General features: G+C 52.2%; 1 protein-coding gene and 1 long non-coding RNA gene across 2 annotated transcripts; one reads left to right on the top strand and one right to left on the bottom strand.

The window, feature by feature from the left end:
• The first annotated feature begins 2,856 nt into the window (after window positions 1-2,856).
• Window positions 2,857-15,282, top strand: LOC311439467 (uncharacterized protein). Its single transcript, XM_084525157.1, has 13 exons — window positions 2,857-2,978; window positions 3,720-3,834; window positions 4,077-4,445; window positions 4,932-5,069; window positions 5,724-5,872; window positions 6,018-6,079; window positions 6,689-6,844; window positions 7,668-7,780; window positions 8,210-8,351; window positions 9,259-9,441; window positions 11,253-11,435; window positions 11,827-12,065; window positions 14,803-15,282. Exons 3-13 carry the CDS (start codon window positions 4,387-4,389, stop codon window positions 14,909-14,911), a joined length of 1,533 nt encoding a protein of 510 aa, XP_084381283.1. The 5' UTR covers window positions 2,857-2,978; window positions 3,720-3,834; window positions 4,077-4,386; the 3' UTR covers window positions 14,912-15,282.
• LOC311439489 lies at window positions 13,100-14,932 on the bottom strand. Its single transcript, XR_014694749.1, has 2 exons — window positions 14,827-14,932; window positions 13,100-14,130 (listed from the first exon to the last, which is right to left on the bottom strand). It is a non-coding gene; the product is annotated as an uncharacterized lncRNA (long non-coding RNA).
• Window positions 15,283-16,761: the final 1,479 nt, after the last annotated feature.

Here is a 16,761-nt window from a genome sequence, read left to right as displayed (position 1 = left end):
GAGGGGTCCTGGGTTCCTGGGTGGGACGCTTTGACACTATATAAAATAATGTCACGCAGCAATAAATTGGCTTACGGCACAAAACGCTGGTCGTTGTGTCAGTTTGTCCCAGGGCTTTCAGTTGGGTTATCCGACAGCTGCAGGGCTGGTTCTCACTCCTCACTCTCCCAGCTGCAGTTGTGTCACTGTGTGGTTTGTTTGTTTTCCCTTTCTTAAACATGCTCTCACGGATGCACAAAGAGCAATTTTTAGCTCATCTCTGGCCAGCATCAGGTCCCTTTGGAGCCAACGGAATCTGGCCCTTATCTAACATGGGGCTCCTTCTGGACTCTTCTCACAGAGGCTACCCCTGCAGCACCCTGCAGATAAAACCTGGCTATGTAAACCCAATACTCCTATAGGAAGAGATCTTCTGCCATTCCTCTGGCAAATCTGGGGAGGGCCATCTGCACCCAGACGGTCTGGAGCACGGGAACACCTTCAGCCACTGTCACCAATGCAGCAGCACCACTGTGGCAGCACAAGTGAAGAATGGCCCCGCAGGAGCTGGACGTCAGGGGGGGACTGTCCCTGCATGTGGGCACGGTGCTGCCCTGTGCCTGGGAGAGTGCGGGGGTGAGCTAGGACAACTGGCAGATCAACCGCAGCTATGGATGGATGGGGAAGTAATGCTGTGCCCCTGCCAGCGGCAGGAATTAGAGGGAACGGTCAAATGAGTAGGGGAGGGGAGAAGCAAAGCCCAGAAGGGAGAAGAGAAGACGACAAAGACCCGCACTACATGACATGGTTTATTAAATGCCAAGGTGGGCGACAGAACTTGGAATTAATGGCAGGCTGTTATCTGCACAGAACCGCTGTGTTCTTGCCAGCATGGTGGGGGCAATGGCTGCTCTTGCTCACTGCCTGGAAACTGCCCAAATTAGGGGGCTGAAGGCAAGTGTTGGCAGTCTTCTTCCACCTTGGTAGAACTATGCCTTGTTTTCTGGACTGGGACGTCCTCTGCTCCACCTTCATCTGATCTGTAACAATGTTCAGCTGTGAAAACAGGGAAAGGCACAATAAGAGGGAAATGCTTAAGGAAGGAACGCATGTTTTCACCTCCAACTACAAGCATTTCAGAAGTTAGTGAAAGAAATTCCACAGGCTCCACGCAGAACATCTAAAGGGAACCTGCAAAGGACTATTGCACACCAGTGTTGTTAGCCTTAGTCCTGTGCAGCCCGCTTCATCCTCAAGTGTCCCTACTCCCTAAGCATTCAAACTGGGCATTCTTTGGAAAACTACTCCTAAAATACAGCTAAAACTACTCCTAAAATACAGAAGGCCCTGCAGAGTGACCTGGACGGGATGCTTCGATGGGCAGAGGCCAATGGGATGACATTCAACATGGCTAAGTGCCGGGTCCTGCACTTTGGCCACAACAATCTCACGCAGCGCCACAGGCCTGGGGGAGAGTGGCTCAAGAGCTGTGCAGAGGAAAAGGATCTGGGCGTGTTGGTCGATGCTGGCCTGACCATGAGCCAGCAGTGTGCCCAGGTGTCCAAGAAGACCAATGGCATCCTGGCTAGTATCAGGAACAGCGTAGCCGGCAGGAACAGGGAGGTGATTTTTCCTCTGTACTCTGCTCTGGTGAGGCTGCACCTTGAGTACTGTGTTCAGCTTTGGGCTCCTCAGTGCCAGAAGGACATCGAGGCCCTGGAACGTGTCCAGAAAAGGGCTGCGAAGCTGGTGAGGGGCCTGGAACACAAGTCCTGTGAGGAGCGGCTGAGGCAATTGGGGTTGTTTAGTCTGGAGAAGAGGAGGCTCAGGGGAGACCTCATTGCTGTCTACAGCTACCTGAAAGGAAGGTGTGGCGAGCTGGGGGTCCACCTCTTCTCTCAGGTAGCTAGTGGCAGGATTGGAGGGAATGGCCTCAAGCTGCACCAGGGGAGGATAAGCTTATAAATTAGGAGACATTTCTTCTCAGAAAGAGCAGTCGGGCATTGGAGCGGGTTGCCCAGGGAGGTGGTGGCGTCACTGCGTCACTGTCCCTGGGGGTGTTCAAGGAAAGGTTGGACCTGGCGCTTAGGGACGTGGGTTAGTGAGTGACATTGGTAGTAGGGTGATGGTTGGACCAGATGATCCTGAAGGCAACTTCCAGCCTTAATGATTCTGTACAAGTGCAGAGAACAACCCTGTATGGGCTGCTGCAGGGCATGTTAGCTCCATCCCAGCCAGACCCAGTACAACTGGGGCAGGTGCCAGCTCAACCATGGCCCCAGGGAAGTAATGCAGTGCCCTTGCCAGCCAGGCATGTTCTCGATGCCTCCTGAGGAGCCCAGCCCCGTCGCATGGCCCGAGATCCCCATCCACGCTGCGGAAGAATGTCAACTGAGGCACAAAGAGCTCTGAAGGCAGGAGCCAGAAACTGCCGCAGTCACTGCAGGACTGTGGGGGAGTGTGGCCCTCCAACCTAAGGCCACACCTAGTGACGCCCATTGTGACACCTAGTGACGCCCCTGATGATGCCCATTGTGACATCATGTGACGTAATGCTGAGACACAGTATATATGCACCCCTGCCCCCAGCAGTGCTCAGTGCTGTTGCCTCTGCTGTGGGAGCAAGAGCACTGCCCTGGCTGGGAGTCTCGGTGCGTCCCTGCCCTGCCTGGGAGCGCCAGGCCACAGCCGCTGCTCGGGGCTCGGCTCCCCTGCCCCTGCGCCTGTCCGTGTCGGACCCAAGCAGGGCCCGCAGGGCTCCAGTGGCCCCAGGTGGGCTTGTGCCCACATCCTTGCTGCAGCATGGAGAGGCTCCTGGGGCACCAGGAGCATCCGATGCCCAGCAGCACTTTGCTGTCCAGAGACAGCGATGCCCACCAGCTGCCAGAGGAGGGCCTGCATGGGCTGCACCGCGCGGCTGCCCGTGGCGACCTGGCCCGGCTGAGACAGCACTGGTGGCTGAAGAAACTACGCAAAAACCGTCTGGACCAGGCAAAGAGGTGAGGGGCTGGGGGGCATCTTAAAGGCTTGGGCTGGGACCGCTCTCCCGTGGCGTGCGAGCTTCAGCCTGGTGCCACTGCGCACGCGGCTCTGGCACCAACCCTCCTTCTGCAGCAGGTGTCAGCAAGAGCTGAGGCGATGGAGGGCTGAGACTGGGCCTTGTCCGGCCAGGCAGTCACTGGCACTGGCCATAGTCAGGAGAACGTGCTCCTAGCAGCCCTTGGCAAAGCCTTCAGCCCTGCGCGGAGAGACGGCTGAAGTGCAGGGCAGAGTCAGGAGCACGGCAGCAAGGGCACCGCCTCCCCTGGAAGCCTGGGTCAGGGCTGATCACTGCGAGGGCTTTTCCCTCTCATCTGGCAGAGGGGAAAAATCCAGCTTTGCTTGGAATTGCTGGGGCGGCTCGAGCGCTGCTCGAAGGGTGTGCCGCCGACCGCCACCGCCCTGTCCTCTCCCTGTGGGGCTGTTTAGCAGCCGCTCGGGCATTAGCAGTTCTCTCCTGTCTGGTGGGTGATCAGCGTCGCGGCGGTCACCGCCCTTCTGCTGCTTTTGTGCCGTTTTGATCGTGGAAAAACTCGGAGGCTTACACAGACTTCAGAGTCTTCATGGAGTTCCACAGCCTCCAAAGCTTACGTTCTGCTTGGCATTGGCAAGTGGAGACTTGTGGCCCTGCGCGTGTTCCAGAGCCGGGAGTGATTTCGGGCACTGCCTGCCTGTGGAAAGCTAATTTATTTTGGTTTTAGGACACCTCTGCACCTTGCTTGTGCGAACGGCCATGCAGATGTTGTTCGATTCCTGGTGCAAGAGAAGTGCCTGCTGAACCTTTGCGACAACACTGGCAGAACGCCACTGATGAAGGTATGTGGAACACGTTACTCTGCTCTAAGTGGGGCTTTATCGATTGTGCTTCAAGTGACAAGTGTCTTGCTGCATTCTTCACACCAACCTGTAGAGAAACCTGAAAGTTGTAATCGGCACGTAATAGGCGTACACGAGCTCATCTTGGAAGACGCTCTTATCTTCCAGCACCGGGAAGCTGCTGTAGCTGTGACAGACTGAAACATGGCACAAGTCCTTCCTTTTCTTTGTGTTGTTTGCAGGCAGTGGAGAGCCAGCATGAAGAATGCGTGGCGATTCTGCTAGAGCACCATGCCGACCCAAACCTGGAAGGTTACAGAGGCAACTCTGCCCTTCACCTGGCTGCCGCAGCTCCTAACACATCTCTAGCAGAGATGTTGGTTGAGCATGGTGCACACCTTGAAGCAAAGAACTGGGTAAGTTTTGAATTTGGGTAGCGCTGCTCTTTGGGAAAGGCACCTAATTCATCTGGGCTGTTCTGACTGGGGTTCTTTATCCTTTCAGGAGGGAAATACCCCGCTTCTCCTTGCCATCTCCAGCAATCATGAAGAGATGGTAAACTTTCTTCTTCAAAAAGGAGCGACTGTGTGTGATAAAAATGACTTTGGAAGGTGAGGCATTGCTCCAAAGTGCATGCGGGTCTCCTTAGCATTGTCACTGGAAGGATCAGGAGAAAGAGAGTCAGTGTTGTCCGAGAGACAATGGGCATTAAGTGAAACAAGAGGCCTTCCCAGAGCTGCTTAGGAGAAACCCTCTCGGCATAAGGAAGGTTAATCAGGGGAGCAGGTGGTGCCAGGGGTTTGAGCAGCCTCCATCCTTGGAGGCTTTGAAGAGCAGCGTGGAAGAAGCCTTGAGCAACGTGGTCTGGACTCGTGGTCTGGGCTGACTCTGTTCTGGGGAGGCGGTTGGCCAGGAGGCGTCCCGAGGTGCCTTCCAGCCTCAGTCCTGCAACACTCCCCTGTGTGTGGCTTTGCTTTCCCTGAGCTTGTAGGAATCGGGGAGGGAATTGTTTGGGGAGTAGACAGGGGGTAGAATAATAACAACACAGAGCCTGCAAATGCTGCTATGTTTCATAAATCATCTTTTGGATGCTTTAGGACTGCTCTTATGCTTGCCGCTTCTGTTGGGGAAATGGATGTAGTAGAGCTACTTCTTTCCTACGGTGCTACCATTGCTTGCAAAGATGTTGCTGGCTACACGGCTGTGGATTATGCTCTCCACTCGGGACACATTGGGTGAGTGTTTTGTACGTCGCTGTCAGAGCGGCTGAGTTGTCAGAGTGTCCATGCTGATTTGTCACCCTCTGTGGTAGATGCACAAAGTTTAATGAAAAGAAAATTAGAAATCCCGCTTGCGTTACTAAGCCCAGTTCCACTCCACTGGCCAGGAAAGAGGCACTCTTTCTTTCAGTGTTGAGTCACTGTCAGAGCAGCTAACAGAGTTGTCAGAGTGTCTGTGCTGATTTGTCACCCTTAGTGGTAGATGCACGAAGGCTTAATGATATCTTCAGACCATTCTTGAAGCTGGGCTCAGTGATGTCTTCTCATAAGTCTCCTTCCCAAGTCAAGAGAGGATTTGGAAGTAGAGGAGAACTTCCACCCACAAGGCTCTCCTAGAAATCCCGCTTGTGTTGCTAAGCCCAGTTCCACTCCACTGAGCAGGGAAGAGGCGCCTGTTCTTTCAGTGGAGATCTTACCAGTGTCCCTTCAGATAAACCCTCAAAGAGATCCCTGGTGGCGTAGCAGGTCCACCATCATGGGGAGACTGACACCGCACACAGACAGTTCTGAACCGGTTCCAAGTCAGTTGCTGTCCTCGGCAAGAGCAAGGATCCTGAGCAAGGATGTTTTGGATCTGACTGCCTGTACGTTCTCTCTTTCTACGCGTAGCATTGCCAGGAAACTGGTAGAACGCGCACACTGTGAAAAGACGGGAGAAGCTTCTGCTGATGCTGCGCAAGACACAGTAGTCCCCAGCAGATTTTGCCCTCTGACGACTGAGCGTTTTCTATTTCACACACGTGCTTTGGATGGAGAAGGTAGGATCCTGTAGTGTGGAAGAGCTGATGAGGACTGTGGCCTGATGTCAGACCCTTTCCCGTATTTGGGGTCAGGGCTTGACTGGCAGGGAAACGCAGAGTGCCAGGAATGCTAACACTGTCTTGCTTTGTCCGTCCCTTGTAGGCGCCCTGCCAGCTGTAGGAGCAGAGCAGGAGGAAGAGGCTGAATTGCCCACGGATCACGAGGTACTTTCTGTGAAGGGCCCACTGGCTGCCACTTGGCTCGCTTACTTTGGGGCAAGTTTACCTCTGGGCTCGCTTCCCTCTGTTGCTGCCTCTGCCACATGTTTGTGACTGGGGGCCCTTGAACTTCTTGTGCTCCAGCCCAGCTCTTCAGTTTGCACTGAGCTGGTGAAACTGCTAGGAGACCTGGGTCCTGCTGCAGCCGGTCTTTCAGTTACAGTTCCAGTCGAGGGGAAGCATATTCTACATAATGAAGCAGCAAAGGTTCTTCCTGCTGCTTGAAATCTTCTGAGCTTCTCAAAAGAACAGGCCCTAAGTGGATTATTGCTTTTGACCGTACGCCACCAGCACTAAAATAACCTTTAGATGGACAAGTTTTAGGCCAACAACCAACGGATAGCAGAGCATGGCTCATACAGAGAGCTGCTGATAGTCGAAGCTAAGAAAGATGGAGAGAGGTTCCCAGCTGCGCAGATGCCTGGTGCTTGTGTGCGTCTGACCCTTCATTTCACTCAGAAGACTAACCTAATAGTAGAACGAAGAGTAACAGCACGGCTCATATTCCCATGTTCTCACTGACTTTGTCATGCTCACGGAACCCCATTTCTTTAGGATCGAGACAGACAGCTGCAGCTGGAGCTTCCTGTTGCTCTTCAAAGACTATTAAGGTTACAAGAAGCCGCACGGGAATATACTGAGAGCCAGCGCAGTGACATGGAGAAAGGCATACAGTGCTTGCGAGCGCAACTGAACGTATTTCAAGCTGAGGTATGGAAAGGCTGCACTATAGGGATAAATCTGAGAGCGGTTGTGCTTTCTCTTCCCTTCTTCCCCCCCTTCTGCTGGTGACCAACACAACGGGCCTTTGGAGGAGCTTTTCATAAGCTGGAGGTGCAAGGCAGTGTGTTAGGAGCCACCTCCTTGTGAGCAGACGGCATCAGAGAATGATAGAATATCCGAGTTGGAAGGGACCCACAAGGATCATGGAGACCATTTACCGTTTTTGTTGCCCTCCATTGGACGCTCACTCGCAGCTTTATATCTTTCTTAAACTGTGGCGCGCAGAACTGCACCCAGTGCTCTACGTGAAGCCGCATCAGCGCAGAGAAGAGCAGGACATTCACTTCCCTTGACTGGCTAGCCAGGCCGTTCTTGATGTGCCCCAGGATACGGTTGGCCTTCCTGGCCGCCAAGGCACCCTGCTGGCTCACGCTCAGCTTGCTGTTGATGAAAACCCCAACAGCCCTTTCTGCGGGACTGCCTCCCGGCATCTCTTCCCCGGTCTGTACGTGTAGCCAGGGTTGCCCCTTCCCAAGTGCAGAATCCAGTGCTTGCTCTTGTTCAACTTCACATTGTTGATGATTGCCCAGCTCTCTAATTTCTCCAGATCTCTCCGCAAGGCCTCACCACACTTAACAGTTCCACCCAATTTGGTATCATCCGCAAACTTGCTCAGAAAGCCTTCAAGTCCTTCATCCAAATCATTTATGAAAACATTGAAGAGGACTCCTCATAAAATGGAGCCCTGTGGAACCTCACTAGTAACAGATCTCCAGCCTGATTATGCAATGTATCTCTTCTGTTTTGAAAGTGTCAGTGTGAGAGAAGGAAAGAGAAGAAGCAGGTCGAGTTGAAAAGCCCAGTCGAAGTGCGTCTCGAGCAGGAAATGAAAAGGAACAGTGAACTGCAGAGAGAATGTGACAGGTATGGCTTGTTAGCACTTTAAAGAGAGATCCCATAGAGTAGAAATCAAGCTTCATGGAGGCTGATTGTAAAAGGAGGTGAGGGTAACTGTCTGTGAGCAAATTCAAGCCTCACGCTAGGCCTTACAAGGCTCTTCTGTAAGCGTGCCTATGCTTTTACAGAGCTGCCAAAAGAACTTCAAATGCAGGTTGCCCTGCAAGTCTCCTGGGAGGGAAGGAAGTCCCTTCTCCATTTGTTCCTCCGTTGAGGCGCAAGGTGGACCCTCCAAGTGATCTGTGGCACTGGAATGCTGGTTTTTCTCAGTAACTCCTGGTCTGTCAAGCACGTTAAAGAAGAAGCAAGCCACCTCTATGCTGTTTATGTCTGAGAATGTGAAACAGGCTGGTAGTTCCTTCACCTCATTGTTTTCTTGACTAACTTGCTGCGCAGGTTAAGGAGGCATCTGGACGCAGCTCTGCAGAAACTAAGCAAATATGAGGCCAGAGAAAGAGAGACCCAGTTTAATACTGCAGAAGACATGACGAGCAGCTGCTCTGAGGGGGCCCGTGAAGTTGATAAATTAACAGCAAAGGTGAGCTCTGGATTCTGCAGGATTTTGTGATTTCTTTTTTTTTTGTCTGTTAATGTTTGTACCTGTGTTGTTCTTTTCTATACTGCTTCTCGTATTGTGAGTTGTCTGTTCTCTCCTCGGTGCTCCTTCTGTTGTCAAACATAGCGGGTAGTGTAGAACGAGTCAAGTGCCCTTGTGGTGGCTCATTGAAGAATTCTGTTAAATGATAGTGAATGGCATCATGTCTAGGAAGTGTAAAATGAAGATTAAGTTCCCGTTTTGTCTTTCGTTTGTTTGTTTGTTACTCCTTTGTTTCTTTTGTGAGGGTTTTGGTTTCGCTTTCTGTCTATTTATAAAAGGCAGGAACCTCCCGAGTGTATTTTTAGTAGGTATAAAAAAGGGTCTGTTTCTGGAGGATGAGGGCAAGACAGCACCGCAGTTGACCTTTGGGACTTAATGGAACATCTGCTATATCCTCCGTATCCTTGCACCCACACATCAGCTTTGACCAGGAGAGAAAAGGCCTTCCTCCAGCAGCTCTGCCAAAATGGCCTCCTGAGGCACTGTTTGCAAAGCTTTCAGAGTAACGGCAGGAAGAGCATTGGTTGCTCGTGCCTACTCCGTTCTGCACTGCAGCGCTTCCCCCCCAACACACACAATAGGCGTTCTTTCTGGTGTCTGGGTAGAGGCGTGTTTGATGTCCCATGAGCAGAGGAGCATTTCGGGCAAGAGCGTCCCTAGCACCTTTCAGGCCAGTCTCCCTGCAGAAGAACCGAGGAAAGATGGAAACTTGGGGAATCCTGTCAGCAGTGACCTAAAAGCTGTTCTGTTAAAAGACGAGCCTGCCTTTACTTTGCTTTCAATACCAAGTCAGAAGGTGACAAACACCATCTTGACGCCCTACCCCTTTGTGCTTTGCTCTCCACAGCTCAAAGAACTTTCGCAGCTGCTGGAGATGGAGTCTGAAAAACGCAGGCAGCTAGAAGCACAAAATTGTGACCTGCAAGACGAGCTGTCTGCTCTGTGTGACTCTCAGGAAAAACTGGAGAAGACCAATGGCCAGCTGCAAGAAGAGGTGGCATACATCAAAGATCTTCTGAAGACTTCCAAGGTGGGTCACGAGCAAAAGCAACAGCATGAGACAGAGATAAGAAAGAGCCTGACAAGGAACAAGTGCTCATACCAGAAGTCGCAGGACATATTTGTATTTGGGGTCTTGCCCCTCTTTCTTTCTGTGAGGCGTTGTTCTCCACTGGCACAGAAGTCCCCGCAAATTGTGTATGGAGCCTTTGGAAAAGGCTTACAAGCAGAGCACTGTCTTACAGAGGCAAAATGTCTTAGTACTAGCTCTGAGGTAAAAACGGAGTGCTGAGAACTGGTGTCAACCAGATTAAAATGAACGGTTGACCTGGGGCAGTTTCTGGGTTCTGCCTTGACAACTGGTGGTAGTGAGGAGGCAGAGTGGCCTAACCTTAGTGAGGCTGAGCCCTTGAAACTGGCTATGTGATAGGTAAACATGAGCTCTGGATTCTGCAGGATTTTGTGATTTTTTCTTTTGTCTGTTAATGTTCATGCCTGTGATGTTCTTTTCCATGCTGCTTCTTGTATTGTGAGTTGTCTGTTCTCTCCTTGGTGCTCCTTCTGTTGTCATCCATAGCAGGTGAACGCAGATGCAGTTGTCGTTATGAGTCAAAATGAACGTGCAGAGCAGTATCTGTGAGGGCACTCTGAGGGCAGGCTGCTCTGTGGAGGAAGGACGAGCTGAGAGTCACAGCAAGGCTGGCGGGCTCAGTGGCTTCACAGGCCATGGCACAGGCCCACAGCACTTTTCAGGTCTGGCAGGAGCAACTCCACCTGTCTGAAGTTGGCTCTGCCCAAGATCACTTCTGGAGCCCTGTCTTAGGAGTTGAGCCAGTGACGCTTTTGTAACTTGCCGCTCACCAGCCGCTGTCTCAGCCTGTCTTTCCCTAGCCAGGGGCACCCTGATGTCGAGGACCAAGAAGTGCTTTTGAGCTGCCGTGGGTGTCTTGTTCAGTTGCATGGAACCCTTTAGCTACCTTTCCCCTCGTTACTGAGAGGTGCTGCTAAGGCACACGTGTGCTTTAGAAGGTTCTGTAGAAGGCCTCAAGTGCCCTTGTGGTGGCCCATTCTTAGTCCAAAGGCTCGTAGCATTCTCGTGGCTTCACTGCCATTCGAAGAGTTCTGTTATTTGAAAGGAAATAGCATTGTGTGTAGGCACTGTAGAATGAAGATTATTTTTTTTTTATTTTATTTTTTTGTTTGTTTCCTGAGGGTTTCTGCTATTGTTGTTGCTGTTCTTGTTTGTTTGTTTGTTTCTATCTATTTATAAAAGGCAGGAACCTCCCGAGTGTATTTTTAGTAGGTATAAAAAAGGGTCTATTTCTGGAGGATGAGGGCAAGACAGCACCGCAGCTGACCTTTGGGACTTAATGGAACATCTGCTATATCCTCCGTATACTTGCACCCACACATCAGCTTTGACCTAGAGAGAAAAGGCCTTCCTCCAGCAGCTCTGCCAAAATGGCCTCCTGAGGCACTGTTTGCAAAGCTTTCAGAGTAACGGCAGGAAGAGCATTGGTTGCTCGTGCCTACTCCGTTCTGCACTGCAGCACTTCCCCCCCAACACACACAATAGGCGTTCTTTCTGGTGTCTGGGTAGAGGCGTGTTTGATGTCCCATGAGCAGAGGAGCATTTCGGGCAAGAGCGTCCCTAGCACCTTTCAGGCCAGTCTCCCTGCAGAAGAACCGAGGAAAGATGGAAACTTGGGGAATCCTGTCAGCAGTGACCTAAAAGCTGTTCTGTTAAAAGACGAGCCCGCCTTTACTTTGCTTTCAATACCAAGTCAGAAGGTGACAAACACCATCTTGACGCCCTACCCCTTTGTGCTTTGCTCTCCACAGCTCAAAGAACTTCCGCAGCAGCTGGAGATGATGTCTGAAAAACGCAGGCAGCTAGAAGCACAAAATTGCGACCTGCAAGAAGAGCTGTCTGCTCTGCGTGACTCTCAGGAAAAACTGGAGAAGACCAATGGCCAGCTGAGAGAAGAGGTGGCATACATCAAAGATCTTCTGGAGACGTCCAAGGTGGGTCACGAGCAAAAGCAACAGCATGAGACAGAGATAAGAAAGGGCCTGACAAGGAACAAGTGCTCATACCAGAAGTCGCAGGACATATTTGTATTTGGGGTCTTGCCCCTCTTTCCTTCTGTGAGGCGTTGTTCTCCACTGGCGCAGAAGTCACTGAACTGAACAGAATTATGTATGGAGCCTTTGGAAAAGGCTTACTTTCTCCTCCTGAGAAATAGGATCGTTGACCTGTGGTAGTTTCCGTGTTCTGCCTTGACTGCTGGTGGTAGTGAGGAGGCAAGTGCCCTGCCCTTAGTGAGGCTGGGCCCTTGAAACTGGCTATGTGCGACTGATGGGGGGATGGTTCTCTTCTTTTTTGTGGTGATGGAAATTTCATTATCTTCTTCAGACACGGGCAGCCTCCCCAGACATGCAAGAGCTGTCAAGATCTCCTCCTTGTGCTTCTCCGAGCAAGAAGCCAACGCACAGAAGCAGAGATGCTGAGTCTGAAGAGGAGGATGGAGGGAGAAAGACACCGCAAGAGCATACTTTTCCAAATGAGTCTGTTGAGGCAAAACTGGAAAGGTACAAGCACTACTATCGGGAGGAACGAAAGCTCAGAAGACTTCGAGAAAATGACCTGCAAAGGTATGTCCAGACTGCTTTTTGGAGTGAGAGCAAGATGCTGCTTTTTCATTGTTCGTTCTCCTCCTAAGAACCCTCTTGTATGTCTGGTCAACATGATGTCAGTAAATATGCCTACAATTGCACAGTCCCTCTCTGCGCCTGCTCCACGTGGGGTCCCTCTCACGGGATGCCGTCCTTCCTGAACTGAGCCTGCGGGGGCTGTCCAGTGCTCTTCAAGCACTGCTCCCACATGGCTCCGTACCACGGGGTCCATCCCCCAGGAGCAAACTGCTCCAGCACGGGTCCCCCATGGGTGGCAGCTCACCCTAGCCCCCCTGCTCCTGCATGGGCTCCTCTCCACGGGCTGCAGCTCCGGCCCGGGCCCTGCTCCCGTGGGAGCTCTCCATGAGCCACAGCCTCCTCCAGGCCACAGCCACCTGCTCCACCGGGGGCTCCTCCACCCATGGGGGGGCTGCAGCGTGGAGATCCTTCTCATAGAGGCCACCTCTGCAGCCCCTTGCAACCCAAACCTTGCCATGCACACCCAATACAGCGATGTAAGGCAGAAAAGAGGAACTGCATGTCCTATTGTCGTGGCAACAAACTAAGAATGCTTAAAGAAGTATGAGCCTTCTAGAGAGCAGAACCTGATTCTGTGAAGTCTATGGCTTTGGCTGCCATTTTGGCAGCAAGTCTGAGATTGGAGTTTTCCTTAGGCAGGGGAGGATATCCCTGACTCTTTATGCAGGTGATGCATCTTCCAGAAGAAGCCACATAAATCCACAGCATCGGCGATACTTCTGCACCATGGATGCAGGCTCTCCAAAAACCTCAAATCAAATGATGTTTTTGTGTTTAGACGCCATTAATCCCTTCCACTCTCAGAAGTCAAACGCTTGTCAAAGACCCGGAGAGTAGCTTTGCCAAACTTTAACCAAATATAATTCTTGCATGCATCTGACTTTTTCAGAGCTCGTCAGAGTCTAGACAAAAGCAACGCTAAGCTCCACCGGAAGCACCACTGAAGCCTGCGTGGCTAAGGTCAGCATTCATAAATGTTATTCTCAACCTCTCGGAAAGAATATCTGTGAGCAAGCTTATGCTTCTGAGCCTCAAGTTAGAATCCCTTTGTGGGTCCAAAACACACCGTCTTTATGCTAAAACAACTGCTAAGCATCAGAAGAGTACACAACTGTATGGGGGAGGGCTGAAGACCTCTGGTCATGGCGGGGGTGCAGAATACAGAGTGCCCTTCTTCTTCTGCAAAGCCATAAGGGAAAGAGTGAACGGAAAGGGAGAATAGACAAAATGACCGTACAAATGGTAATGAGAGAACAGGCACCAGACAAAGACATGCCACACCGAAGGCTGCGGTAGGGCCAGGTGGCAGCACGAAGATGTTTGCCTTTTCAAAGGCAGATCCTTTTCAACGTTTTCAAGGTGAATGCGGAAGCTGCATTTTAGGAGTAGTGTTCCAAAGAATGCCCAGTTTGAGTGCTTAGGGAGTAGGGACACTCGAGGATGAAGAGGGCTGCACAGGACTAACGCTAACACTGCTAAGCAAGAGTCATTTGCAGGTTCCCTTCAGATGTTCCGTGTGTAGCTTCTGGAATTTCCTTCACTAATTTTTCACATACTGGTAATTGGAGGTGAAAACATGTGTTCCTGCCTTGTGCATTTCCTTATTTTGCATTTCCCTGTTTTCACAGCTGAACATTATTACAGATCAGATGAAGGTGGAGCAGAGGACGTCCCAGTCCAGAAAACAAGGCGTGGTTCTACCAAGGTGGAAGAAGTCTGCCAACACTTGCCTTCAGCCCCCTAATTTGGGCAGTTTCCAGGCAGTGAGCAAGAGCAGCCGTTGCCCCCACCATACTGGCAAGAACGCAGCGGTTCTGTGCAGATAACAGCCTGCCTGTAATTCCAAGTGCTGTCGCCCACCTTGGCATGTAATAAACCATGTCTTGTAGTGGGGGTCTTTGTCTTCTTCCCTTCTCCCTTCTGGGCTTTGCTTCTCCTTTCCAATGGCCATGTGACCATTCCCTCTGATTCCTTCTGCTTGTCTCCCTTGCTGACCAGGAGCATTCTGTGAACAGCAAATGTGTTATTTCCGTTGTGAGAATCAGACCAAGCCTTTTGCAGATGTGTCTTGTGAGTTTCACAGTACCAAGGGAAACTCAGGGGCAAGCTAGGGACAAGGGCTTGGGATGGCAAAAGGGAGAATACACAAAGACAGAGGTGTCATTTGCCTCCTGTGGCTAGAAATGGTTCCCTTGCAAAAGGGATAGCCCACGACAAGCGGGGGACCTCAACCACACTGTCCATGAGGCTGGCAGAGAGCTTTAATGCTGTGGCCAGATTTCTGAATGCAGGGCAAATGATTTGTAGGCTTCAAACCAGCATCCTCTGAGCAAGGTGTTCTCCTGGGAAGGAGACTCGGGCTCTCCCATATAAAGAGATCTTCTGACACTCATCTGGCAAATTCGGGGAGGGCTGAAGGGATAGAGGAAAACACCACCTGCGTGCCCACTGCATCCAGCAATTCCCTCTATCCCCTGAAGTCCCTTTTGGAAGCCTCCAGGCTTCTCTCAGCAATTTCGTCACTGCCAGCCTGAATTCTCACCAATGGGGAAAAATCGGAGGGGCTAACAAGGTCAGGAAGTTTCCTGGGAATGGCCTTGACCCGAGCCCCAGGTAGGCTTCAGACTTCCCTATGGGTAGGGTCTACCTGACATACGGGGCCCTCTGTTCCCTTCAGAAGGGAGTCGCCTACAACCATTACCCTTCTTTCCTTCTGGCTGGAGGAAGTCTTGAAGCATGGAGTCGACTTGCCAGGTCCTTGTGGCTCCCTCGCCTGCCTCCAGTGACCTAGATGAGGAAAAGCGCCTTGCCACCGTGATCCCCTGCTCCGTCACAGCACGCGACTGCCTCGGACTGTGAACCTCTACAGAGGGAGAAAGAGAAGGGAGCAGGGGGAACTTCTCATCCACTGTGAAGGATTCACATTGCAAGACTCCTTGTTGGCCTATGCAGTGACTGTGGGACACACCTCTGTGGTGGTTTTACTCCGGTGGGCAGCTGAGCTCCACCACAACCGCTTGCTCACTGCCCCTCCTCAAAGAGAGGAAAGGGCTCAAGGGTTGAGACAAGAATGGGGAGATCACTCAACAATTATTGTGAAGGGCAAAACAAACTCAGAGTATGGAAATTAATAAAACCTACTGGCTATTATTAACAAGCTACAGAAGTTAGAAACAAAGGAAAGAAACCAAAACCACCTTCCTCCCATCCACCCTCTTCCACCTTCTTACCCCAAAGAGCATGGGGGAATGGGTGCTGCGGTCAGTCCCTGATGCTTTTGTCTCCACCGCTCCTTCACGGTCACCCTCTGCCCCTGCTCCACGTGGGGTCCCTCCCGCGAGACGCCCCGGACACAGCCTGCGGGGGCTGCCCACAGGCAGCAGCTCTTCAAGCACTGCTCCCACATGGCTCGGTACCACAGGGTCCATCCTCCAGGAGCAAACTGCTCCAGCACGGGTCCCCCACAGGCATCAGCATCCCCCAGACCCCCTGCTCCTGCGTGGGCTCCTCTCCATGGGCTGCAGCTCCGGCCCGGGGCCTGCTCCTGCGGGGGCTCTCCACGGGCCGCAGCCTCCTCCAGGCCACAGCCACCTGCTCCACCGGGGGCTCCTCCACCCATGGGGGGGCTGCAGTGTGGAGATCTGCTCCGTGTGGGACCCATGGGCTGCAGGGGGACAGCCTGCTCCACCAGGGGCCTCTCCACAGGCCGCAGGGGAACTGCTGCTGCGTGCCTGGAGCACCTCCTGCCCTCCCGCTGCACTGAGCATGGGGGCTGCTGTGGGATTATTCTGGGTTGTGCCTGCGTGCACGAGGGGAAGGGTCTGGGGTGCCTGCGAGCACAGTGGGAGGGGTCCTGGGTTCCTGGGTGGGACGCTTTGACACTATATAAAATAATGTCACGCAGCAATAAATTGGCTTACGGCACAAAACGCTGGTCGTTGTGTCAGTTTGTCCCAGGGCTTTCAGTTGGGTTATCCGACAGCTGCAGGGCTGGTTCTCACTCCTCACTCTCCCAGCTGCAGTTGTGTCACTGTGTGGTTTGTTTGTTTTCCCTTTCTTAAACATGCTCTCACGGATGCACAAAGAGCAATTTTTAGCTCATCTCTGGCCAGCATCAGGTCCCTTTGGAGCCAACGGAATCTGGCCCTTATCTAACATGGGGCTCCTTCTGGACTCTTCTCACAGAGGCTACCCCTGCAGCGCCCTGCAGATAAAACCTGGCTATGTAAACCCAATACTCCTATAGGAAGAGATCTTCTGCCATTCCTCTGGCAAATCTGGGGAGGGCCATCTGCACCCAGACGGTCTGGAGCACGGGAACACCTTCAGCCACTGTCACCAATGCAGCAGCACCACTGTGGCAGCACAAGTGAAGAATGGCCCCGCAGGAGCTGGACGTCAGGGGGGGACTGTCCCTGCATGTGGGCACGGTGCTGCCCTGTGCCTGGGAGAGTGCGGGGGTGAGCTAGGACAACTGGCAGATCAACCGCAGCTATGGATGGATGGGGAAGTAATGCTGTGCCCCTGCCAGCGGCAGGAATTAGAGGGAACGGTCAAATGAGTAGGGGAGGGGAGAAGCAAAGCCCAGAAGGGAGAAGAGAAGACGACAAAGACCCGCACTACATGACATGGTTTA

Source organism: Aythya ferina, assembly GCF_964211825.1.
Source record: "Aythya ferina genome assembly, chromosome: 1".
Lineage (NCBI taxonomy): Eukaryota > Metazoa > Chordata > Aves > Anseriformes > Anatidae > Aythya > Aythya ferina.
This window is presented reverse-complemented; position numbering and strand designations above follow the sequence as displayed.

Bases quoted from the DNA above. Each gene is read 5' to 3' on its own strand.
- LOC311439467 (XM_084525157.1), top strand. From the start codon at position 4,387: ATGGTAAACTTTCTTCTTCAAAAAGGAGCGACTGTGTGTGATAAAAAT. The intron at 6,845-7,667 runs GTATGGAAAGGC...CTGTTTTGAAAG, and splicing joins TGAACGTATTTCAAGCTGAG to TGTCAGTGTGAGAGAAGGAA. The intron at 9,442-11,252 runs GTGGGTCACGAG...TGCTCTCCACAG, and splicing joins ATCTTCTGAAGACTTCCAAG to CTCAAAGAACTTCCGCAGCA.